This window comes from Conger conger, chromosome 17, assembly GCF_963514075.1.
Source record: "Conger conger chromosome 17, fConCon1.1, whole genome shotgun sequence".
NCBI classification, from domain to species: Eukaryota; Metazoa; Chordata; class Actinopteri; order Anguilliformes; family Congridae; genus Conger; species Conger conger.
The window spans coordinates 18,560,503-18,588,289 of NC_083776.1; the positions used below are offsets into that span (position 1 = coordinate 18,560,503).

The following is a 27,787-nucleotide window of genomic DNA, read 5'->3' on the forward strand; positions in this document are numbered from 1 at the left end:
ATTATTTGGATTTTTAGAACTCCTTAACTCCTTGTGAGGTTGTCCAAATGCCTCATCGTAATTTCCTTTGGACTTGAAAAGCTGTTTGTAATGTGGCTTGCAGTATGTATGTCCATGGAGGGAGGCATAGTTGCCAAGGCTGCAGGGGACAACAAAATAAATTCATTTAGAATTAAAGGAACATTTACCAAATTTCTCTGGACATTCGTATTTATATAGGATAATCCATCCATGCTTGAGATTACCTTAATTTACTACTGCAGTGCTCACAGCGGAAACAGGATTTATGGAAATTCTGTTTGTCCGCAATCACCGACTCCATGGGATAGACCCTCTTCCGACACACCCTGCACAGTTCTGACTCGAGAACTCGAACCTTCTGGAAAGACAAACAGCTTTTCAGACATTGTTTAAAAGCAGTAACTCTGTTCTACACTACATGCCACACAGTACTACAGGAGTGCTTGCACTGATTAGAGCTTACAATATATCACTGATGACAGCAGGCAATGCCTATAGGTGGAGCTAATTAGAGAGAGGTGTCAACCTACATAAGTTTGCTCAAAATCTGATGGAACAAACCAGATGCATTCCACCACTGTGAATCCTTGGTCATAATCATGACGATTTATTTCACTAAGTCAGTTGAGTCCCATTAAGAATGTAAAATGTGGATAATTTGCAAGATTCTAAAACTGCATTTGTGAAAACCACAGAACATACCATTTTCATTCCAAGCATTTCAGGAATGCAAATACAGATTCTATTAAAATACAGCAGTACCTCAGAGATACAAACACAATGAATTTCTTTTTTTTTTGTCAAAATACACAAAAATGTAAGTCTTCATTGACTGTAAATGTGACTTACATTTTTACTTCTTTTTTACTTACATTACTTTTACATTACTAAAAATATTTTTAAATAGGGTACTCTCAATTCATATTGATATGAAACCTAGAGTATACAAATGGAGGTGGCAGAAAATATCCCCCTGAATTGATTATTGGCCTTGATTTCAATCATTTACCTTGATTAGGCTAACAAGTTTGCCAATGATCTGAATAATCCCTTGGCTGGTGCTTCTTTCTTTACACCATGTTAGGGAGATATATAATATATAAAAAGTTTTATTCACTGCCCAGTAAGCACACTTAAAAAGACAGCACCGCTAACTACCGCATAGCAATGAAGGCTATCTAACTGGTGCTTCAAGATTGTTTCAATTACAAAATTTGCATCTTGTAGATCGTTGCCAAGAATATTATCTGAGTGAGTGTGTAAAACAGAGAGTAGCTATATGTGTCCACAATTTAGAATAATTTTTAAATATGTGCACAATGTTTGCACAAATAAAAGGTTGTATTTCTTGTATTACGTACTTGCTACACCTGATGGTATTGAGATGGCTACTTAATCCTATTAAACATAATTATCTTGTTAATAAAGGAACATTTAAAAACAATTAAAACAAGTTGAGACAAATGACTAGTAATAAGGAGATGTTTTCTGCCTCCTTAGTTTGAAGCTCAGCTGCCACCACTGGCATTTGACCTTTGAGAGAGGTCTGTCTCTTCATTCATTTCATTCAGTCCAAAGATTTGAAAAATCATAATTAAAAGCAAAATCTAGCTTGTTTTTGAATGTGTCACTCACAATTAAGGACAAAGCAAATAGACAGAACATAAAATACATGCTTTCATGCATTTCACATGGAAAGTCTTTAAAAGAACACACACACACACACACACAGGATTTCATACGCTGAATAAAAATATTTGTTCTGGTTTTGTTTGTTGAATAATTAGATAGATATATTCATACAATGAATAGAAATAGCTGCACATAAGGTTACAAAAACACCTCCCGAAAGACTGGACAATGAGAACCGGGCTCCGATGCTAAGAAAAGATTGCAAGGCTGTCAGATTGAAGTACTTAAAACCAGTTGATGGAAAATGTGGATAAAGAAGTAAAAACATGTTAGTTGGGGTTGCAACTAAAAGCCAATACATTCAAAAGCACACCGTTATATCAGTTTCCTCATGCTGCACAACTCTGTTTACCAGATATGACAGTCTCTTCCTTGTGTGACACTATCTCTGATGTCCTTTCCTCCGAGCTGCTATACTTTAGACTCGTGAAAACACTCTCACTCTCTGTACAAGTCTTCTGGAAGGTTTTTGGCAGTTCCTCACAAGAGGCGTTGGCAGAGTCTTCACACTCAGAAATTTTCCTTTTTAATATGTCCGCATACGACGGAAGGTCCTGCTGGGTTGTGGTACTCTCTGAGTGCTGGGAGACAGTTCTTGCACTTCTTGATCCACTTATCTTGTTGCCAAACTCATCAAGACCTGAGAAGTGCTCTGTGATTGACTTAGTTTCAGAAAACCCCACTGGTTCTGCTGAATCCCCAGGCATAATTTCCGTTTGAACAGGCAGTGGAGAGCTCTGCTGGAATCCTCTGTGTTGTCCCAAAATGTTCATCTGCTCCGAACCATCCTTCATGATTTCACCCACCTCCAAATCCTGCTTCTCCTGTTTAATTTTTTGTTCCTTGATGTGAACACTTTGATCAGTCTCTTCAAAGAATGTTTTAATAGCCTTAATGTCAAAAACAGGAATTTCTCCGACGTCAGTTGTTTTTTCTTCTTCTTCTGTGTCACTCCCAAGTCTCTCAGGTATTATAATTGGATCTTTTCTAACATATACCTTCTGTTCCTGTGATTCAAATTTGTTAACAAGTCCCAGAAGGTCAACCCTTGGAAGCTCCTCCTGCTCTTTTTCTTGTTTTTTTTCTTTTCCAGACTCCTCCATATCTGGACTGAAGTGCTCTGGGGTGTCAGTAGGATCACTCCAACTATAGCTCCTACTTACTTCTGACATTTGAGCAGGTGATTCAAACTTGTTGACAAGCTCAAGCAAGTCAACTTTTGTAACCTCCTCACATTCTTTGTTTGAGCTCTCAGTGTCAAACTCATCAAAACCTAGTCGCTCTGGGATATCAATAGGATCCTTATGTATGTCAGTATTGTTCATTTCTAACATTTCAGCTGGCGATTCAAATTTGTTAACAAGTCCCATCAAGTCAACTCTTGGAGGCTCCTCCTGCTCTTTGTCCATTTTGTTTTCCAATTCAGACTCCTCCATGTCTGGACCCAAGCGTTCTGGAATATCAATAGGATCCTTGCGTACATGGCTCTTGCTTATTACTGGTGTTTGAGCCGATGATTCAAATTTGTTAACAAGTCCCAAGAGGTCAACCCATGGAGGCTCCTCAAACCCTTTCTCCTGGCCTTCAGTCTCCTCTATGTCTGCACCCAAACGCTCTGGGATATCAATGGGATCCTTCCGTACATAACTCCTGTTCACCTCTGCCTTTTGAGCTTCTTCAAAGAAGACTTTCTTGTTTTTCACTGACCCACATGCTACATGCTTCTCAGATAGGTCAGTTTCCTCATGGATTATTTGTGGACGTTCTGCAGTCTCACAAATTTGCACAGTTACCTCGATAGGTTGTGGGGTTAAAGGGGGGGAGGACTCCCGTTCAGGACTCTTGACTGCAGCATCAGTTTTAGCAGTCTGATGAGGCTTAGATGCCTCATCAGACTGGTTAAATGTTGATGAAGACATGTCTTTGTCTGCCTGGGATGTGTGCCTGTCAGACTTGCAGAGAGGTGAATCAGTTACGGAATCACTGGTGGTGAGGCTGGGTAAAGGAGATTCCTGTTCTAGTGAGGGTGACAAAGATCTGGGCTCATCTGTTTTTACCTCACCCAAAGCTTGCTTCTTGTTTTTACGTTTACCAGAGCCAGAGCTCATTTTAGATATTGTTTGTTTTATTCCACCTACAACTTTCTTTTCAGATTGACAGATTTCACTTTCATCCTTTTCAATGGAAGCAATGTTTTCATCTAAATACAGCAGTTTAGCTTGTGCTAAATTTCGCACATATGCAATAATCTCTTTTAGCCTTGGCATATTATGCTCAACTGCTACTCCCTCTAAATCCCCCTTTTCCTCTGGTCCAATCAACCACTCAGGAACATTGTTAAGCACCCTCTTCACAGATACTGAGGTTGTTTTTCCTGAAGCACACTGCAACTCTTTTATGTGACTTAGTAGCTTTTTGACTTCTTTACGTCTTTCTGAAACATCAACTATAGCTGTTGTGTGCTGAGTGGCTACCTCTCCTTCTGCTTGATCATCTGTCAATTTTACTGGTGAATCCTTGTTTTCATCTTTTGTTTTCTCTTGAATATTTTGTTTGCTTGTTTGTCCTTTATGTTTTTTAGAAGACTTGGTCTGCTTCTGAACCTGTTTGGTGGCCTGTTGAGTGTGACTTTCAGTGAAGGTGATTTCTTCTTTGACCTGGATGTGCTCTTCCCGAAGGGCTTTAGTCTGAACTATACTTGTTTCCTCTTGCTGATGAGTTGCCGATTCTGAAGCAGGTGGTATTATCTCCTTGGAGAATCTTTCTTGTGTCTGCTGCCTCATCTCCTTCTCCTTCTTTGATTTCCGTTTGAATTTTTTTGTTGGAATTTCTACCTTGTCATCCTTGGAAACTGGGGCCTTCTCTTTTTGATTTTGCTCTTGTTGTACCTCTGTTTTGTGTTCAATTTCTGTGTGTTTCACCTCACTGCTTGCTGTCTTTTTGGTGTTTTCATGAACCACCTTGACACAATCTTCCTGGAACACGTTTTCCTCCATATTTTGACATAAGAGCTGTGTGTTTGTGGGAGAAACTTGGTTTTCTTGTCTGTGTTCCTTATTTTCATCTTTCTCATCTGTCTTTTCAACTTTTGGCATTTTAGGTGAATTCAACTTGAAATAAGGAGTTACTTTTGGAATTCTGGTTGTCTGAACAGGAACTGTACCTATTCCCTGCATCATAGGTCTTTCATTTTTCCTGGAATCTTCCATTTTCAGGGATGTAGCACCTTGTCGATTTGTAAAGTCTTTTGAAATATCCATTTCTGATATATCATTTGAACCGATTTGCACAACTTTTTCAAGATGCTCAGAGGTGGCAACAGCAACACTGGTAGAACACTGTTCTTCAATGTTAGTAGTAGAGTGATGCTGAGAAGATGAAACTGAGGTTACCAGTTGCTCACTAGAAGAGACAGTTTCTTGCCTCATCGAGGAAACACATGTTGTGTGATGTGTACCAGAGGTTAAAGTATTCTGATGAGAAATAATGAGTGGTTTATTTGAGGAAATCTCAGCTGATTTCCGATTTATTGTAGAGATCAAAGGTTTGCTTTGGGGAATATGTGAGGGCACTGTTTGCATGAACGAACTGTGTGATATTGACTTTGGTTTGGGTTTAGTCAGAATCTTTTGGGTTTTCTTCTGAACAATATCAGATGTGTCATTTTTTTCTGATTGCTCCTTTGAAATTCTTTCAACAGAAACCTCTTCACAAGCATTTTTGGCCTGTACATCCTCTTTAATAGCAGAAGAAGAAACTGAAGTTGCCAGTTGTTCACTCGAATAGGCAGTTTGAAACGTCTTGTCAGAAATGGATTTAGTGTGCTGTGTGAAATCCTGATCAGAAGTAAAGTGCTGTTTAGTTGAAGAAATTCCAGCCAGTTTCTGATTTACCAGAGTAATAACTGGCTTGCTGAGGGGAATATGTGAGGGCCCTGTATGTGTCGAAGAACTATGTAGTATTGTTTCTGGTCTGGGTTTAGTCAGAGTATTATCCATTTCCTCTTGAATTACATTGGATGTGATGTTCTTTCCTGATTCCTCCTTAGTTATGATCTCTGTGGTATCTTTTTCAAAAACAACTTTGGTTTGGACATCCTCTTTAATGAAAGGAGAAACTGATGTTGTGACATTCTTGTTTTTCTCACTTTCTTCTTTCTGTTTCCTGTACCGTTCTTCAGCCAACATTAGTGGGGTTTTGAATTTCCTTGCGTATGGCTTTGGTTTGATGGGTTGTTGCTCAACAGGTGGAGGTAGTTTTACTGGTGGGATAAAAACCTTTCTTGGTGGACGAGGAACTTCTTGCGGTGGTTTTGGCAATGGAATTCCGGATTTTATTTTCCTTGGGGTTGCCACTGACACTTTCCTTTCCTTTGGAGGAGACATTGGAGGTGTTTGAGATGGTAGGGAGCACAATTCCTGCTCAGGAGGTGGGGGTGGTAGACAGTCTTGCGCTGCCACTGGAGCTGCAGGGGGGGGTGGAGGAGGAGGGAAATGATCAGGCTCTGATATGGATTCAACTGGTGGTGGAGGAGGAGGAGGAGGAAGGTCACTATCCTGCCTCATAACAAACTGAGGGTGAGTTAGATTTTCAGATTCTACAAATGGTGGAGGTGGAGGTGGAAGGGGAAATTCAGACTCAGATAATGGTGGTGGGGATAGTGGTGGTGGCGATAAGTCTGGTTTCAGTTTCTTCTTATCTAATGTGATGAGGCCTCTCCGACCTGTGTTGAGATTGCGAAACTTGACGTCATGCTTTTCCCTCACAGTTTTGTGTTCAGTGACTGTCTGCACCTGTTTTACTGTTCTAATTTGCTGTGTGTGCTCTGTACTGGTGCTTGTACTGGCTGATTGCTTTTGGATCACATTTGCCCCTAAAGCCATTGCATTGTCAGTCATCTGATTGGTCACATTTTTCTTCTTTATGATCATGGATCCAGGGAATGGCAATTTCTGTTTCACATGTTGTTCTTTAACATTAGTATCCTGTGAAGAATGAGAAATATTGATCACTGTGGATTGTGTTGTAAGCGAATGATCCTGGGTTAAAGATTTGCTTTGAACTGATTTAGTGATTGTGTGCTTTTGTTTACTGTTCTGCGATTCAACACTTTGAGAAAGATTTTTAACAGCAGGGACCGGACTTGCCATCTCGTCCTCTGTTTTAGTCAAAATTGAGCATTCATGGATCTCTTGCTGAGAAAGTAATGGAGTTTTCACTGGTACTTTGATTCTCCTAGAATTATCAATTCTGCTTTTGATTCTATTATGCTGTGTCTCCTGTAGCAGACTTTTTATTGTGCCTTTAACATCACCTTTTATAACCTCCTCTCTCTCAACTGGAGTTTGCTCTTGTATTTTGGGTGAAGCAGGCAGTTCCAGCAACTGTTGTATAGTGCCTTTCACATTCCCTTGCACTGTCTCTTCCTGCTGATAGACCTTCTTCTCATGAGATGCATCTCTCAAACACTGCATTGCAGTTTTAATATCACCTTTAATGATCTCTTCTTTTTCCACATCTCTCACCACCCGCTTTGCCATTTCCAGTGATTTTAGGGTGCTTTTGATGTCACCTGGCACTAAATCTTCAATGATAATTTCAGCCTTTGTGCTTGCTGATTTTTCCAGAGAGTTCAGTGCTCCTCTGATATTACCTGGGACAATATCAGGCTTTTCAATTTCCTTAAACTGATATTGAGCATCCATAAGTGACTTCAGAGCTGTCGGTATATCACCTTTGACCACCTCCTCTTTTTCAAGAAGCACTGTCTGGTTTATAGCCTCTGTCAGTGAAGTTAGGGTTGCTCTCAAATCCCCCTTCACTATCTCTTCTTTCTGTAGGCCATCAAGGGCATTCACAGGCTCAGTCATGAAAACCTTGACTGTACTGTGCACATTACCAGGGACAATGTCATCCTGAGTAACTGTACGTTCAATTTGAGCTTGATTCCTTTTCAGGATTAGTTTTGTCCCTGCAATATCACCACCAACAATCTTCTCTTTCTCTTCCTTATCTGGGAGAGTCTCGTCTGGCTCACGCTGAAGTTGTTTGAGATAATCCAATGCTCCAGATTCTATGCAGGTTGAGTAAAAGCTAACATTTCCTCTCTCTGTGTCACTCACTTTTATTTTTGCAGACAGTTCAGGACTACCCGGGTTGGATAGAAGTCTTTTGAGGGTATGTCTCACATTCCCCCTGACAACATCCTCTTTCTCAATTCCGTTTTGCTGTCTTTTGTTGAGAAGAGAATATATGGTCATCCTGACATCACCCTTCTCATCCTCTTGAATGAGGATACCATGTTTGGTAGACCCCTCCTTCTTCAACAGGTTGTTTATCGCTTCCTGAATGTCACCCCTTATTATTTCCTCCTTTTGTACATGTTCTCCCATCTCCTGGTTGAACAGCCGTTTTACTGTTGTATTGATGTCACCCCTCTCCTCCTTGTCTATGATGATCCCCTTTTCAGTTGTGTCCCGTTTGTTAAGAAGGTTAATCATTATACTGTTGAAGTCCCCCCTGATAACTTCCTCTTTTTGAATCTCAGGAGCTTCTTGATTCATAAGCTTGTACTTGGCCATTCTGACATCACCAATCTCATCAGCCTCTAACAGTATGCCTTGTGAATTTACCATTTTCTGACAGTACAATTCTTCAAGTGTTTCTTTAATACTTTTACCTACAATTTCAGTTTTATCCAGACTGCTTTCATTGAAGTCATGGAAGGGGGTTGTTTCAAAAAGCCATGTTGTTGTCTTAACATCCACCTCTGGAATTTCCTCTCGGGTTATCACATTAGTTTCTGATTGGTTTATGTGATCCAGGGATTCTTTTTCAAAGAGCCACACTGATTGCTTAACATCTCCCTTCAACACCTCTTCCTTTGTCACCGTCTCCATCTGATCATACTCTGAGCCTTCACCACGAATATTGTCGATTGTATGTGTCTCAAACATCCAAGTGGCAGTCCTAACATCACCCTTTTGGATTTCGCTAACACTAACTGTTCTGATGTACTTTTGCGATTGCTCATCAGACTCAAAAAGTTGTTTGTTTGATTTGACATCTCCCCCTTGAATATCTTCAATGGTCTTAATGGAGACTTTCACGTCCTCTGCAATTTTATCAAGAGGCTGTGTTTCAAATCTCCACCTGGCTGAGGTCACATCTCCTTTCTGAATGTCCTCTTCAGTGACAGCTTTAATGACATATACCTCCTCACTGTCCTTTATTGAATCAAGAGGCTTGGTTTCAAAAAGCCATCTTGCACCCAATACATCACCCCGCATAGTTTCCTCTTTGGTGACAGTAGTAACTTCATGATAATGGCCCTCTTTATCTTGGATTGCATACAATGGCTGTGTTTCAAACAGCATAGTGTAGTTTTTTACATCACCCCTCTCCATGTCATCACGACTAATCGTCAGAACCCTTCCGATTTCTGTTTCAGAGGAATCCTGAATCTTATCTAATGAAGTGGTCTCAAAAATGAAACGTCCTTTGTCAACATTGCCTCCTTGTATGTCAGTCACAGTACGGGTATTCTTGGGTTCCTCAGTACTCTCACAGATGGCATCTATTGGTTGATTTTCAAATAACCACTTACAGTTGACCACATTGCCTTTCTGAATTTCCTCAGCCTGAGTGGCCTTTAGCTTTTGCATGATTTCCTCAGAGGTTGATGTCACTATATCAGAAGACTGGTTTTCAAATATGAACTTCATTCTGGATACATCTCCAGATTGAATATCGATCTCAGTGACCCTCTTAAAAGAGCCACCTTCTTCCCCTGTGATGTTCTCAAGGTTCTCAGTTTCAAAAAGAAAACGGGCCATGCTAACATCTTTTCCTTGGACATCCTCCTGTTGGACTGTGCAGGGTTTTAGGATAGTTTCAGAATCATCTCTGAGGGTATCCAATGCCTGTGTCTCAAAGAGCCAAGTGCAGGTTTTCACATCGCCTTTGTGAATTTCCTCATCTTCACTTTTGTTCACCACTTCCTTCTCATACAGTGCATCCATTTGTTGAGTCTCAAACAGCCACCTGCATGTTTTGACATCCCCTTTGACAATTTCAAAGCCTTCCTTAGTCACAATCTCTTCATCATCAACATTGCTGAAATATTTAATGGAATCAAGAGGCTGCGTCTCAAAAAGCCACTTTGCTGTTTTCACATCACCAGATTCAATCTCTTGTTTGGATATCCCCTTGATAATCTGGAAATTCTTTAAACTTTCGTCAAACTGGTCAATTGGTTTTGTTTCAAACATCCATTTGCAACTTCTGACATCTCCTTCAACTATCTCTTCCCTTCGCACTGTTTTTACCTCATGGTAATGGCCAGAGCTGTCCTGCATAGCATACATGGGTGTAGACTCAAAAAGATCCTTGTTTGATTTCACAGACCCACGAGTGACACCTTCAACTTGTATTTTTTGAGTTGCATCACATCGGCTTAAGTCCATAGTTTCAAATCTTTCCTTATAGTTTGTTACATCTCCTTTATCAAATTTTTGTAGATCCACAGTCCGTGTGAACTCCTTCTTCTCTTCTCTGATGTTTTCAAGTGGTTGGCTCTCAAAGATCCACCTCTGATGTCTCACATCCCCTTTTTCCTCTTCGGATGCAACTACCGTTTTAAGTTTACCAACTTCGGGACTATCCTTCAAAGCCTCCATTGGAACGGTTTCAAATAAATGCCTTGCTGATCGCACATCACCCCCTAAAATCGCTTCTGTGGGTACTGGTCGGTCATTTGCATTGTCTTTCAAAGTGTCCATTGGCTGAGTCTCAAAGGCCCAGCGATACTTTTGTACATCAGCTCCAATGATCTCTTCTTTTTCTAGCTTAGAGCTTTGCCATTCTTCATAATTGACGCTGTCTAAAGTTTTTGTCTCAAACAGCCATCTTCCCAAATTCACACCACCCTTGTAATTATCCTCCATTGACACACCACAAACCACCTTTACTTCACTAGGATCCTTATTAATTAGGTCCAGGGGTTGGGTTTCAAAGAGCCAGCGTGAGGTTTTGACATCCCCTTTCTCCATTTCCTCCCTACGTATAGTTGTAATCTCTAGCATCTCACCCGAGTCTCCTCGGATAACACACATAGGTTGTGTCTCAAACAACTTGGTTGTCATCTTAACATCACCTTTGATTTCTTCCAGTTCTGATTTAAGATTCAGGAAGTGGCTTTCGTCAATGGTTTCAGTGTGTCCCAAAGAGTCCAAGTGCTGTGTTTCAAACAGGTACCTAGCAGTTTTAACATCCCCTCCAGTAATGTTTTGTGTGTAGCCTGCTTCCTGGGTTTCCTCTTGATGTATCTTATTGAGAGTGTCTAAAGGCTGGGTTTCAAACAGCCAGGTGGCAGTTTGCACATCTCCTCTTGCCAACTCAGGGAATCCTTTTACCTGTTTAACGGAGTCAGGGGTTTCTGTGCCCAAAGTGTCAATAGGCTGTGTCTCAAACATCCATGCTGTGTACCTGACATCATTGCCCGCTATTATTTCCTGCTGGGCAATGTTTTTAGTGTTGTCATCATCATCTAGAGATTCATCTTTAATTGAATCAAGGGGTTTATTTTCAAACATCCAGCGCATGGACTGAACCTCCCCCTTGAGGATCTCGTCCCACTCCAAGTACTCCCGTTCTGGGCTCATACTCTTGTTGGGACTGCTTCCTGTGTTCTCAAATGCATACCTAGCCTGTAGGACATCGCCCATCTCCTCCTCCCCACCCTCCAACTGGTCTGTCACTTCGCCGAAAATGTCCCGTTCCAGATTTTTCCGCACCTCTGGGTGGATGTGCTTGTAAAGGCGCTTCAGCTCATAGAGGTTTCTTTGTTTGGAGTACTGCTCCTTGTTCATTGTATACTTGGGAGTGCAGGTTGGTTCTGGAAGCTCTGGTGAGTGGCAGTGCTCTGGAGATGGGGGAGGGAAGTGTGCCACGCTTCCATAGGCAGAAGCAGTGACTCCCCCCTCCATTTTGATAGCCTTGGATGTTTCACACCTCTTTTTTACAGAAGCTTGGGACATAACATTTACAGCTGGATCCCACTGGCTGTAATTGAGATCGATCTTTCAGAGACAAGAATAAAGGTGGTGGAATCAGTATGCATTTTTTTTACCACTCTCCTCCTTTTTATTTATGAGGAATGTGTTTAATACTTTCAACAAAACTTCACCAATGGAAAAATTACCTCTACCTGAATACACTTTATTTTATTTTTATGTTTTAATAAATAGCATATTCATCATCTCAGTGTATAGCACTGAATATGTACAGTATATGCTGTCCTCTATACATTTTTTATTTAGTTATCACAATTTTGCACATTTTACATACTGTATATATTTGAGGGAATATTTAATTTTGGAGGGAATAAAAGCTAAATAAAAAAGATAAATATTCTCTGGCATTATCTTTGGCTTATATTTAACAAGCAGAACGCTATAGAGTAGGTGCAATTTGATAATTATATGTGCATAACACTACCATTCAATGTAAAAAACTGTATCATTACAGTAAAATGTTTACAGTATTTCATAGTTTTTTAAAAAGACTGGGAGGCATGTAGAATAATGGCAATAACTGGGGTACGGTATTATTGTACTGTACCTTTATTTGTTTTGGAGTCGACTCCTCAATGGTTTTTTCAAACTGCTCCTTCAATGTCTGTGTTGAAACCTTTGCAGAGTCTTCACCAACTTAAAAAGGTGAAAGTAAAAACGCATGATACAATATTTTTAAGTCAGTCATTAAAACTGAAAAACAGTATTGTAATATATTTAGTATAAAGTATTTTTGTGACAATAATCTTATCTTTGTTGAATTAGGCATACAAATGGAAATGGAATACACAAAGCATGACAGAATACACAATGTATATGCTTTCACTACATAAACTCAACCTAGAAGTGACTACATCATAATACTTTACCCATTTCATCAAAATGGTTTTCATAGCTGGAGGTCAGGTTGCCATGGTGAACGCTCTGATTATGTGAGACCTACAACAAGTAAAGGAAACGAATCACTGAATCATTATTAGTGTCCAATATATTTTATTAACCCAAGAGCAAGGACACTATTCAGTGAACCACATCACTGATGAACAGCATCTGAGCTGAAGGACGAAACACAGTTGGTTTTGTACGATTTAGATTGTTCAATCAGTTTTTATGATGGCACATTTCGAAAAGAGAAAAAAAATCAAAAGGTATGATTATGTCATGGATCAACAATAGTCAAGTTGTGCGACTTACCCAAGAGTGTTTGAATTTCATGCAGTCATACAGTAGAACTTAACATCAGAGCTCTTAAAGCATAAGAATGCAACTCTGTTTCTGCCCTGCTTTTACCTTTTCATTTTTGAGGAGAGACACCTGCTGAGAGGAAGAAAAGACCTCTTTGCCACTGCTCCGCCCTGTCACCTGTGATGAGCTCGACACATCCTGCGGGAAAAGACATCCTGTCCCACATTACTGTAAACACACACACCTAGGCAGACATGCACACTCAGACACGCATATACATATTCACACTCACACGCACAAGCTCACGCGCGCGCACTCACACACAGAAGCACACGCATGCACGCACACACATATACACACACGCACACAACACACGCACACGCACACACAGGCATTTCATGTCCTGCATCTGACTTACAGTCAAAAGCTAACTAAACAAAATACAACTGCACCTATCCAGAGAAAATCTATAAAAGTTACAGGCCTTCATGACTTTTGATGAAGCTACAATACTACGACCCAATTTCCTGATCCCTTTCAGTACAGAATGGATGACAGAATGCAGTAAAAATCAATGGTCTGGTGGCATCTGTTAACTGCTGATCTCTCATCCTTGTGTCCCACAGTCCTAGGAGCTCCCCTTCTATCTAAATTGTTAATAATGCCCATTATTGCCCATAAGGCCCATTGGTTACCTGCACAGATCTTTGCTTGAAGTGGAACTGGGTGACGGTGCTTTGCGAAGACGACACTTCCTGGCTCTCAAATTGTCTCTTCACACTGGTGAGCCCACCTGGCAAGGCCATGCTCTCGTCCATAAGCTAATGAACATATTTATAGTTATTTCATATGAAATTCCCTGCCATTCACTCCAATGGTAATGTTATTTATTTTTACATCCTATCAATATCCTTTTATATTTTTCTTACCCGTTCTTATTTTATTATTGTTCTGTATACATAACATCTTATGAACTGGGAAGCTTCTTGCTTTAAATGAGCTAAAGTGTTTACGCTGCAAAACAAATCAGTATTTCTGTCTTATGTTCAATCTTATTTCTATTACTTTTTGCTGTATATGGCAGAAAAATGGCCAATGAGATTTTTACTGTTTTACTGTCTTACAATGAGGTAAGAAAATTTGGTAACCCTTTATTTTACAGCCCATTAATTACCTAGTACTTACTGAGTAAGTACACAGCTATTGCACGACAGCTACTCAAGCAAAAAGTTAAAACAAGCTATTATTGAGATAAAAAATAAATAAGACAAATCAACTAAATATCTGTACACAAACACTTGTTTAGACAGACTATTATTTGCTTTGTAAGCATTTAAGTCTAACTATAATTAGACAAACATGCCTGGCATTTTGCTTGCACAATGACATAAATATTTATTTTGAAGCCCTGTGAGATCTGCTTTATATGTATAGTGATTTATAAATAATGTTTACATTTTTAATACTAACTAACAAAAAAGCATGTGTTATTTTGCTTGCACAATTATATAAAGATTCCTTTATCTCCTTGCTTTTGTATGAATACACAAGTGTCCAGCATGTAACCTTATACACATTCTGTATCCAATGTAGACACATCCTTCCCAAAGAAGTGGAAGTGAGCGATTGATGATGCATTAATGGATAATGGTTTCTGAGGCTATCACGTACGGCACTGAAGCTATGACGTACAGCACTAAGGCTATCACGCACGGGGCACTGACTGCCATGTTGCCAAAGTCCGCCGAGTAAAAGATATTTCAATCTCAATGGGCTCTTCATGGTTAAATAAAATAATATGAATAAATAAAAATGTGCATCATATGAGTTTTCCTAAGCCAGGAAAATGATTAATAGCTAAAACACTAAAGTGTCAACTACTGAACAATGATAAAATATTAAAGAAATGCATGTTGCTATTAAATAAATATTAATGGAAGGATTCATTACTTTTAAACATCAAAAAAATAATCCTTTTTCTGGAGTTCAGCAATCATTCTTTCTCCACATAGTTTGAAATGTTTTTTCTTCCTCTAAAAAATGTATATTGCAAACTGCTTTTGAATTGTTTTTGAATTGCTTCAGTATACAGTAAAGATTGATTGATTGAACAACAGATTATGTCTTTATATGGATGTAATGGCTCACTATGTACTGACAGAATGTATTGATTACAGTGGTTTAAATGTCTGTTTCAATGAATCTGTATGTGATCGAAAGCTCTGAGCTCTAAATGGAGTTAAACATGAGACCTTTCTGCAAATTCTAAAAATTTTGATTTAAATTTTGTACTGTTATGAATACAATGAGTCAGGTGAGTATAATACCAGGGCTGAACCTTTTATTCTGAAGTAACTCCATGCCTTCTAAAGTAGTGGCTATTCTGTCTGGTGTTAACAACCATGGGCTCCTCTAAACAGTTTTCCAAGGATTTCATAATGAAGATGGTTAATTTCCATCAAGAAGGAGAAGGCTACACACACTCCATCAAACTGCCTATTTCCACTATCACACATTATTACAAAATGGAAGATAAATGGAACTGCTCAATTCAAGGCAAGGTCTGGAAGACCAAGAAAGATTTTGGACAGAATGGCCCAAGACCTCATGAAAAATGCTCAGAAGAACCCACACATGACTGCAAAAGAGCTGCAAAAAAGAGTAACAGACACAGGTCTAGCTGTTCACAGGACAACCATACAACATACTTTAAACAGCAAAGACCTACATGGCAGAGTTGCCAGAAAGAACAACCTCAACACAAAATTAAGTATCTGAAGTATGCAAAAGAAAACATTGAGAAGCCTGAAGCCTTTTGGAGCAATGTGCTTTGGAGCCTTTATAGAGAAGAACACCTTGCCAACTGTGAAGCATGGAGGTGGATCTTTTTGCTTTGGGGTTGTGTGGCAGCTGAGGCCCAGGATATATTGTGTGAGTGGAAGGAAGAATGGATTCCACCAAATATCAAGACATTCTACAGGCTAATGCTCAAAGGTCAGTGCAGACATGGAAGTTGAAGAGAAGTTGGATATTCTAGCAAGACAATGATCCAAAGCACACCTTGGAATCAAAAATGAAGTACCTCAAGGAAAGATGGATGAAGGTTTTGGAAGGGTTTGGCCATTTTCATTTTTATATTATATTGAAACTGTAAATAAAATTAAATAAAAAGTAATAAAATTTGAAGAATGTGTCATGTTTAACGTTGTACCATTTAGAGGTCAGGTCCATTTCTGTTCACTTACATATTAATTGTAAAAGGCTTTTTGACCAGGGGTGCTCACATTTTTGCACACTACTGTATGCCGAGTGTACATGTAGTTTCTCACTGTGCTGTTGATAGATGTACAGTGGGGAGAAAAAGTCAGACTACACAACCAACTACACACAATCATTTTCATAATTTATTATGGGCTAATACCATTATGATACTGTGTTTATACTCAAGAATATGTTATTTTTGAATGGTATATGTCAATGTCAGTGTGAAGTATTCATTGAAGGTCTAAAAACTTAGTTAGTGTCCGCCTTTCACCTTGATTACTCAATGTTTCACCTTTTCCCTTTTTAACACCTCCTAACAATGTTGGATTCCCCCAGCGGTGGGAATGCCATCCTAATAAGCTCTCCTACTTGTCATGTATTCTTGAATAAGAAGTGTAATTAGAGTATAAATAATGAAAACATCCAGGATTTGGTCCCAAATATATTGATTATGTCCAGAGTAGTGTGGATGTAGTTTTTCACTTTACTATTGACAGCCAGTCTAATGTGGCAATAATCAGTTTAGATTTACACTCACTGAGAACTTTATTAGGTACTTATTGGACTTTTTAAAAACTTATTTGTCTTCTGCTGCTGTAGCCTATTTACTTCAAGATTTGACACATTGTGTGTTCAGAGATGCTCTTCCGCATACCACTGTTGTAATGCATGGTTGTTTGCATTGCTTTCACCTTCCTGTCAGCTTTCACCAGTCTGGCCCTTTTCCTCTGACCTCTTTCATTAACAACACATTTTTGCCCACAGAATGTTTTTTTTTTGTTTTTCGCTCCATTCTCTGCATAATCTAGAGACTGTTGTGTGTGAAAATCCCAGGAGATCAGCACTTTCTGAGATAGTCAAACCAACCTGTCAGGCACCAATAATCATTCCACGGTCAAAGTCACTTAGAATACATTTCTTCCCCATTCTGACTTTTGGTCTGAAAAACAGCTTTTTAGTTGCTGCCACATGATTAGCTGATTAAATATTTGCAGTAACAAGCTAGCGTACAGGTCTACCCAATAAAGTGCTCAGGGGTGTCTCAGTGTGGTCCTGATGGACCTACAGATGAACTGATGGTGCACAGTAGTTCCAGCACCTCACCTCACTGGAGGAGCCTGGACCGTCCGTTTTGGAGACAGCTGCCTGGTACATGGCCACACGTTCCTTTAGAGGGATGTTCTCAGCCTCCTCAGAGTGAGCTCCTGTTGTGTCAGAGTCCTCAGGAAGTCCTGTCCTGGGTCTGTTCACGCTGCCTGCAGCTAGGATGACAACAGCCATCAGTTAAGAGCTGCCTCCATCTTACACAGCACAGGAAAATAAAACATCACATCCATATTTTATACCACTTATGCAGGGTCATCAGGTTTGAACAATAAAGCTTTAACTTTGAAGTAGACTATTAGGAAGAGTAAATTTGCATACACGCACACACACACACACACACACACACACACACACACACCCTTAACCCCACATTGCTCCAGGGGGGATTGACCACTGCTTAGTATGATCAACTGTAAGTCACTTTGGACAAAATCATCAGCTAAACAACTATAATGTTAATTGTGCTAATTGCTTATTTTAGCTTACTATATGAACACACTGGCAAGTCAAAACACAGAGCAGAAAAATGTGCCCAATCAGCTAAGCAATTCCACTTAAATGTCCATGTCCAGCACTCTGCTTCTGTGATGTGAAGCTTGACAGACCCTACCTGGTAACAGCAACTTATTTGATGCAAGTGAGCCATAAATCAAGTGACGCAAACAAACCAAATGTTGTCCAGATCAGTAAAATCTTTAACCTTTATTTAACCAGGAATATACAATTGAGATCAAAATCTTGAGACCTTTGAATTACACAGTTCTAACTGACATTTTTGGCAAAAATGAGTTGGTGTCATGAATGCGTTTTTATAGGGCAGTATTTTGACATTGTACATACTTTTCTGTTTTGTTGTGTAGGATGTGAAAGCTTTCAAGCTCAACATCTCAACACCCCTCAGAATGCAGTCAGAACCTTATACTGTAACCCAAGGTCACAATTTATTTTGAAAGCGGGACCTGACTGAGAATGAGCCAGGAGTACAACAGTAACTAAAGAGCAGTGCAGAGGTTAAGAGCAGGAGCATACTTCAGTCACACAAATTCATGTTCACATGATTTACATAAATTACATGTTCACATGACATATGTGACACGTCACAGGACAGTGATATATCTTGGTTTCTGATATGTCTTTCACACACAAACGGATGCTATATTTTTCTCCCATTTTATTCAAAAGACTCAAAGCAAGCCAACATTGTCCCTCTCTCTGCTTCTGTACATGATTATTATTAAAACACAAATCACTTTTACAATTAAACATAATTACAGCAAGGGGGCAGTTGTAAACAAGAACAATAAAATGGAAACCATTATAAACAATAAAGAATGATGGCAAAGAAAGGTATTAAAAAAAACACAACAGATGCTGAGGATTAATGGAATTTATTACAAAGCATAGCCTTTGTTCAGGACATTGCTAAGGAGATGCTAAGCAATTGAGCTCAGATGATGGTTTAATAGCATGTGCAATTAAATAGTAGCTTCAGGTAAGTGTAAGTACCCCTGGTTGCATCGGAAGTTTTTCTAAATGAATTCTCTCAGTCAAACCAGTCGATCCTATGAATCTTGCCTTCAATGCACATATATAACATATTCCCACCCCAGATTTCAGGAGAGATGTTCATGAATCTGACAGTGGCAACTCCAACACTATTCACACCTGCAGGTATTATGGGCTTTCACAGGAACAGCCAACAAAGTGAATATGAGAATATCCATTTTTATTTTCCCCACTACTGTTAAACATCCTCAATCCTCAATACACCAGACCAATTTAGTCTCATATTGTGAATTCACACCTATGTCACATGTCATTGGAGATGTACTGTTTCTCCAGATGTTGACTGTTGTCGACAACATGTTGCACACATCATGGTCTAGACAGGAAAAAGAGGTGACAATTACATATACCTCTATAGCTACTTGATTCTGTTTTGCAGTCAAGAAACTATTGACAACTTTTAATTGCTTACTATTGTTATGTGCATAGAATGAAATCTATTAATACCATATACATGGTAGCAACATGCCACACTTCCCCAACACCTGGTGCACTGTGAACATGGGCATGGAGCCAGTCCTTTCTCTTGCTCTACCCTATATACACAAATCTAAATAACATCTTGCTGTAAGTAGGAAGACAAAGTGTATGTGTAGAACTCTCATACAGAACAAGTCATACAGTAAAATTATATAATATTTGATTCCAGATTCCAGAGATTAGGTTGCCTCTCTTGGGAATGCAATGCATAAAGAGCATGCTGAATTAGTGTTCTTTCTGCAAACCATCAGGTCTCTCTCCATATTTCTTCAAATGAACTTGTAATTCAAAGTTGATGTGAAGAAATTAACTTGTGCTGAATTTCTCATTTTGTTAGATGAACATTTGGTTATGTACTCTACATTCCTTCAGTGAGATGAATACAAAAAACCACAAAGTCATCCAGGATTAAGCTAATTCTCGGTTTTTAAATTTCATTCAAACGAGTAACAATGCATAAACAATTATACGACACAGGAATTAATTTGTGATAGTAATGCCTTGAGGGATGTTTCACTATTAAACTGAAAGCCTTAATTCTCACCATATGGAAATAATCTGTGCGCATTCATTTGACGGAGACCTTGGGGAGAAAACAGACTTCATAATGTTGAAGAAAAACATTATTGGAATACAATGCCTGCAACAACTGCTGGATGGCAGAGTGCAATAATACAATCTGTACTGGTAGTTTGCCTGTTCCAGAGCAACTTACAATGGACACGGCATCACAGTACAGCAAGGAAGACATATGCAAATGTATTGTCTTCAACAAAATAATATTTTTAATGCAAAATTGAAATGCGACTAAATCAGTGACCTTTAAGCATATACTGTGAGAATGCTTGCATCTGTCTCTTCAGAAGAGACTAAAACAAAGCGGTACAATTTTAAGGTACAATTGCACGTTTCAATTTAACAAACTGCCCGTATGTGCTTATTAGAATTAAGATATAATTTAACAGAGATAGAGATTACCAATTACTGTCATTGGCAGCATCAAACAACAACATTAACAAACAGAATGGGAAATGCTGAATACAGTACATTCACTGAAATGCAAAACAGGTAGGATGAAAGTTTTGAATTTTCTATAATATACTGTTGGATGTACATCAATGCACATGTTTAATGGCTTTCTAAAAACACCTCAAGGAATTAATGAACAGTCTGTGAAGTTCAGGCTAAAATGTCAAGCCTACCCTACCAAACCATATGCAATGGTACATTTCTTAATCTATGTTGGGGGTGGGGGGGTGGGTTACAGTTAGGGTTAGGGTTCGGGGGTGACTTCTGAATTGGTTTTATTGTGCTGTGAATACAATTGACACCAAAATGATTGTATTTACTAGACTGGGGTGAGCAGACAGTGCTGATGGATGGATGTTCTTTAGGCCTACTTTATGCTTTTATAGGAAAACGTTTTACTTTTTCACATCGCACAGGTGCCACATTCAAAAGGAGTTATAAGAATTTCCATGCAACCGGTTCGAACAGATCCCTAAAAAACTGTACACCAGGCTACTAATTATCATAGGGCTATGCAATGAAATGATGCTCTACTTTAACTACCATTTTTAGATTCACAGCTCTGTTGGGTACGTAGGTGTAAACCTATCGGTCAGCAGAAAAATTATGAGCGGCCAGCGCAGCAAACTCCCAAAATAAACACGGTTTTATCATCTCCAGCCATTAAACACAAGTGGCACGCAGCGTAAAACACCTGAGGTGATGTACACGCTTGCAACAACCTGACAGAAAAACGTGACAGCCTCTACTCATGAATTCCACTGGATCAGTCTGTTTATGTGTATGGAAGCACAATCTATGCTGAGACTTGTTTTGATGCCAAAAATACAGAAAAAAAAAATCACCTTACGAGTTCAGGAGACTCGAGCGCTTAAGAGGAAAGTGAAGCAATCGACGTGCCAAGCCCATTTGAGAAATAAATCAACTTTATTTTAAACCCCGGTGCCCAAAGAATCATGTTTCCCAGTGAGAGAGAGAGAGGCTCTCAGGAAGAAGAACTTCCTCTGAGAGAGGCTCATTACCGTAGAGCTCTCTGAGATCTTCCCCTTGTCAATTGAAAAGCATTTTCTCAATATAAGCATATACAATGTTTCTATGTTTTTCACTAAGTACTATTTCAAGGTGCAAAACATACTTGTAGCATTGTTGTCTTTATCATGGCTGTGAGACACCACTTGGTACAAACTGATCCCTTATTTAGATGCACTTCATATACAGTGAATGTCTCAAAACTGCACTTGCAATCACTTCAACGGCAACTCACTACTGTCTGTCATAAAGACAGACAACCCTGAAGTATTCTCTGCGAATCTCTCATGAATGATGCAGGAGAACTCAGCCTTCTGGTGGAGGTTTTGGGATTTCATTAGAGACGGCGGTTGGTCTTTGCCTTTGGAATGTGCTCAGCAGTTATATTGAGCAGTTCTGGCCACTGACCTTAGAGTTACTGCTGTCTCCAGTCAAGGAATTAAAATTGACAGCTGTGCATGTTTGGTTGTAAATAAGACATTTGCACCTCAGAATTGCCATGCTCAGTGAAAGATTGTAGGTCTAACCATTGCAGTGACATAATATGTTCACACGTTGGTCAGTGACAAAAGGCAGGTGTTAACTTGTGTGGCTTCAGGTGCAGTCAAGAGAGAGAAATCGCTTTGAAACGTGTCCCAATAGTTCTGGCAAAAAGTGAAAGAGAAACTGTAGTGATTTAATGTGAGGAAGAAAAGTTCCCATGTTTTACATTAATCAAAAAGTCAGATAAAACAATACACATCCCAAATATTGTTCTGCTGTAGCTTATTACTTAACTCTCTGCATAACAGAGAATCTGTAAACGGGAGAGAAAGGGGAGACATGCTAAATGACGTCATGCCATACCCTGTGGGTTTTCACATGGACATGACTGTTCAACCTTTCACATGGATGTTTGCAATAATACACATAGCTCACTAACTTTCAGAAATGTTGACATCCTACCGCTTCAGACTCAAATTTCATAAGTCAAATTCTCTCATATTTCAGGAAGCTTCAACAAAATATGCCATCGTACACTGAAGTAATCATCAAAGCCAATAAGCTGACCAAACAATCAAAACTAATTTTCATACCTTGTCCAGAAAACAAAAAGAAAATCTGTAGAAAATTTCTGCCATTAATTTTTTAAATTTTAACACCACATATTTCACAAATAAGAAGATGTTTGAACCTATAACAAACATTCTCTTTTGTCTGCATCCATTCTGTAGTAACTGACCACGCAACTAAATTTTTTGTATTCATATGCATGGGGAATCTACAGAAGTGAAAATGTAAAACTCACAAAAAAGCAACAGGTACAGAAAGACCGACAAATCAAAACATCTGGTCCAATCAGCAGTCCCCTTTCAACACTACATGAGCATTTGCTGATTTCAACTGATTTCGCTTAGTTTCGCTATGTGAAAGTGCTGAGGTAGCTATCACACACAAACCAGGGAAGACCAGCTATAACAAAGCAAGGCCACTGTGCCTGCTGACGGACAGCGGTGCTCACCAAGTCTTCGTTACTGGATCACAGTGTGGTCAGACCCATAGAATCCCACAGAAAGGCCCTGAGGGTGTTTCTCACCAGGAGAGCAGTGGAGCAGTGGCCCCTTTGGGTGGGAGACCAGCTCCAAGCGGGTGTCTTCACCTCTGTTACCCAAGCAGACAGTGACAGCTGACTTTATTTTAGACCCCTTCCCTGTAAAAGGATGAACGGGCTGGGGCTTTTTTTAGAAGGTAAAGGCCAACATGCCCTTAACCTCAAGGCAAAATTGTATTTGTGAAGACTCCTGTCGCTGTCCACTGACTGCCCCCCCCCCCCCCCACTGTTTTCCTCCCTCAAGCACAGGAAATCATTGTGTGTGCCCTCTGTTTTGTTAAACCGAGTGCACGGTTTTCAAAACTGAGGGTACTGAACGGGGCAAACCGAACGCGTGGATCTCAAAACCGAGAGTATGGATTACCACTTTTAAATATACTGTGTATTTTTAACCTAGGGGGGCTCCATTGCTTTTGGCCAGATTATTCAGTTCATGGCAAATAATAATAATTAGTAGTAAAATTAATTGTTATTTATGAAGTTATTTACATTTGTTTCATAATATATACAGTATATACACTCAGTGAGCACTTTATAAGGCATTTATTAGACTTATGTTTTAGACTTATTGGTCTTCTGCTGCTGTAGCCCATCCACTTCAATGTTCAACATGTTGTGTCTTCAGAGATGCTTTTATGCATGCCACTGTTGTAATGCGTGGTTATCTGAGTAACTGTTGCCTTCCTGTCAGCTTCAACCAGTCTCGTAATTCTCCTCTGACGTCTCTGATTAACAAGACGATTTTGTCTGCAGAACAGCTGCTCACTTTTGTGATGGTTTTTATTTTTCACACAATTCTAAACACTAGAGATAGGTTTGAGAAAATCCCAAGAGATCAGCAGTTTCTGAAATACACAACCCACCCTGTCTGGCACCGACAATCATTCCACAGTCAGAGTCACATGTCAAGTCAATTTTCCTAATCTAGACATAACCTCATCTATAGCCGGGTTTCTCCTGAGATTTCTCCCCACGGTGGAGTTTTTTGCCTGCTTGCTATTTTGTAGGTTCAGCTCTGGTGTTTGCCCTTCTGCTACTCTGTAAAGCGTCCTTGTGGCAGCCCTCTGGAAAAAGGGATACATGGATAAATTGAATTGAATTGTGTGCAGAGCAGCAGAGAGTGGGCTCCAGAGTCTGAGCCGGCAAGATGTCTCTCCTCACAGGAACCAAAAAGCAAGCATCCGCCAGGAGTCACTTAAAGGTCCCACATTGTATGCCTTTCCAGTGTATTATTGTAGGTTTTAAGTACCACAAAACAAGCTCTAGCCAGCTTTACATTTACAATCTCCAGCACCTCTCATGAGCTTTACCAAAAACAGGCTGTTTTAGTGACTGTGTCTGATTGGCAGGCTAGATCAGCAGCTATAAGGCCGGCCATGCTGAAGGCAGACATATGCAAATGAGCGTATTAGTAATGTCAAGTTATGGAAGTCCAAGTGGCTAGTTTAAATGCAGTTTCTTCACACAGATTGTGTGGATTTATTTGGGGACTACAAACTACTACATTTCTTTGGGGACTGTGCGTTTTGATACTTTCACAGTATTTTTATAGCAACTCCTTTACAATCCACATAACAAGGGAATGTCATTTATGGGACCTTTGATGTGTTCACAGTGCTCGTGGCTATACACAGGCCTGGCATGGCAGACAGCATCCATAGGCAGAATAAAAATATCATAAACTATCGTAATGGCTTATAACAATTATATGCCATTTGTAATCATGGTAGGTAGTAACGACAGTATGTAAATGTCTTATGCATTATCTTAGTTCTATTACATTGAGGTGATATAATTTCACCAATGTATTCCTGTCAGTAAAACTGAATAAAAGTAACATTGAGTAAAAATGATGCAGTGCCATCATGATTTTAGCACATCCCCAAAATAACAAGCAGCTGAGGATAATATTGAATTACTTTGTCACCAGTGTAAACTGTGTTGCACGAATAATTGCAAGGAAGGAAACGGGTCCACAAAGCATTTTTTATCTATCCCAATGTTTTTTTCTTTGTGCTGTGAAACCTAATGAGATCTCTGGCAATAAAATGGATAATATATGTAAACGTATATTTGTTTTACTTTGGATAATGACTTCCTGACATCTTAAAATTCCAAAAGAATTTGTTTTCCGCAGCGGCGAACTGGATTATTACATAATGTAATTACCGAATCTTTGAATCACACAGATTGCTACGCCAGATAATTAAGGTCCCAGCAGTGTGGGCCTACATATTTCAGCATGGAGACCTCAAACTTACAGACACATCACCATGCTTAATAAACACCGATCAGCTACCTCTCAGAAACCTGTGCACTGCTGATAACACTTCTCGAATTCCCAGACTCCAAACATCAAACCCCGTCTTCAAAGAAAACACCATCTGGCGAATGCGATGCGCAGCTCTCTCCCTCCCAAGATCTGCAAAATTCATCACATATGCTTCTGCTTCTCGTTTGTATGGCGAAGAGACGTCTGTTTCTGTAGGACTGTTTCTGGAACGTTTCTCTCGCAAGTAGTCAAGCATCAAACATTCTCAGTGGGGTTCCACTGCGGGCTTCCTTTGGGAATAACAACTGCCTCTGTCTCTGGCTGGCTTTGTTATGAAAGACCTGTACTGGAATGGTATATTGAAAGTGCCTCAAATTGCTGTTGCTGAGCAAACCAGAGACAGTCCAAAAAGCAGGCTTGAGCTTCACAAAGCACCCCTAGAACCACAGGTGTGAGCTATGAAAACCAGTCTGAGCACAATATGAGTCTGAGCACAGTCTGAGCACAATATGAGTGGGTCAGTAAATGGAATGGTTCACTTAAAAGCAGAACTTAAAACTCACATGTACCATTCCTATTATTACCCTTACTAAAATTAACTCTCATAGCAACTATCTCTCCTAGCAACTGTTGGCCATTTCTCCTTTTTGTATGGATTTAGCAATCCGTATTCTTCATCCCAGAAAGAAATAAAAACAGCTAAAGAAAACTGAAATTGGTACATGTTTCAAGGATTGATATGAGAAGTGCAGTAGAGCAGGAAATGTCTCTCCGCTGCGAGTGAATAGCTCTGTGTACACCTTTACTGCCACACAGTAATCTGTCAGCATTTATCATTCCACTCTCGCACTATAAAACCGGCCAAGGCTCAACCTCAAATTACCCTTGCAGACTCTCTCCTATGGTCTGAGATTCTGCATGGCGCTGTGTAAACATCACACTTTATGCCACATCAACGCAGGCACATCCTGTGGCCTTATCAATATTCTGACTGAATCTAGATTATGTAGTCGTGCAGTTAATTAACGATTGGTTATGTTCATTTTCATTCTAGACAAAGAAGATGAAAAAAGTATGATAGACCTAAAAAATTACACTACATCTGAAAAAATAGAAATTGGGATACAGTAATAAATGCTTAAAGCAGAAAATATGTACTGCATGCATATTTATCTCAAGACATTAATATGTAAATCTGTTACCATACATTTTTAATCAAAAGCTTGCCCTATGTAGGGTAGCTTGCATTTCTGACACACTTTCGTGGCAGCTACTTCCCCTTTGTTCATAGTTGATGGAAAGTTAATGTAAATCAATAACAAAAACATCAACCTACTGATTTACTGCAACCAAACATTCACTCACTTCCCCCACCTCTGACTGTAAAACCGCTTTATTTCTTTGGTTCCAAACAGAACTCGTTCACTGGTTGTGGTATTATATGGAACAAGTGCAGACAAAGAATTTGATTTTTTCTTTATCTCCAAAATGGCACCTAAAATGCAGCATCAGTGCAGGAAAGGAAGGTCATGTCTTACACTGGCTGAGGTCTTGGTTGTGCTGTCGGGTTGGTTTCAGGTCTTTCGGGTTGGTGGCTGGTGCTCCTCTGGTTGTGGGAGTGTGGGAACCTCTCTCAGCTCTGTGTGCCTGGTGCAGACAGGGGGGGAAAGAAACCAATGAACACACCCACAGCTGTCCTGCTTGGTCACTGTGCAGGTCATGGTCCCACAGACTCACTCCACTGCCCCCATAAACATACTACTTGGTCAGCGTGACCGTCTGAGGGGACAAAATAGAAGACAAATAGAAAGATGGGAAGGACATTTTTTCAGTGGGTTTTTTCAACCATTGGGACACAGGACTGAATAACAAGAATGCCTTTAACTCCTGAGACCCTGCATCCCCAAATTACATTTTTGATTCCCGATACAGTATTTCTGTTTACATAAGGCACATTCAATCAAAATAAAATAAAATAATTTGGTCACAGGATACAAAAATTACCTTGAATTGATTATGAAAAATAGTGTTGAGCTAAACGGCAATCGGGAAAGAAATTAAATCCAGACCTCACAACAGAATTCAAAGCTCAGTAAATCATTCATAGAAAATAAATCCACCATAAAAGTTGTTATTCCCTCAGTCATACATTCAGAATGTATGATGCTATTCAATATCTGGGAAATTTGGTTAATTGGATCAGCTTCAGCTTATTTCATATGAAATATTTTTTTTCTTCATAGCTCTGTGTGTGATACTTCCTTATTGGTAATGGAAACTACCAGCAGCAACAATACTAATAATGATAATATTCTTTTGTACAAACAAAAATTAATTTCTTACTTAAATTCCAGTCCAGGGGGTCCACACTTTTTTGTATTTCTGAATAGTTAATCCATGGGATTTCACCACACTTTGTAAGAACATTCCAGAACCCAGTCCCTTCCTTCCTCAGCAATGAGCCCAACTCAGCTCTGA

General features: G+C 39.5%; 1 protein-coding gene across 5 annotated transcripts; it reads right to left on the reverse strand.

Annotated features, from left to right (window-relative positions):
• On the reverse strand, window positions 1–27,787 carry LOC133116417 (xin actin-binding repeat-containing protein 2-like). 5 transcript variants are annotated; one of them, XM_061225926.1, is made up of 10 exons: window positions 27,653–27,787; window positions 26,848–26,956; window positions 17,340–17,497; window positions 13,667–13,792; window positions 13,077–13,169; window positions 12,656–12,725; window positions 12,334–12,422; window positions 2,066–11,792; window positions 246–379; window positions 1–139 (listed from the first exon to the last, which is right to left on the reverse strand). In XM_061225926.1, exons 3-9 carry the CDS (start codon window positions 17,388–17,390, stop codon window positions 285–287), a joined length of 10,251 nt encoding a protein of 3,416 aa, XP_061081910.1. In that variant the 5' UTR covers window positions 17,391–17,497; window positions 26,848–26,956; window positions 27,653–27,787; the 3' UTR covers window positions 1–139; window positions 246–284. The 5 variants fall into 5 exon arrangements, with proteins under 5 accessions (XP_061081910.1, XP_061081907.1, XP_061081911.1 ...); XM_061225923.1 differs by lacking the exons at window positions 26,848–26,956; window positions 27,653–27,787 and adding exons at window positions 19,933–19,971; window positions 22,948–23,002; XM_061225927.1 differs by lacking the exons at window positions 26,848–26,956; window positions 27,653–27,787 and adding an exon at window positions 23,023–23,099.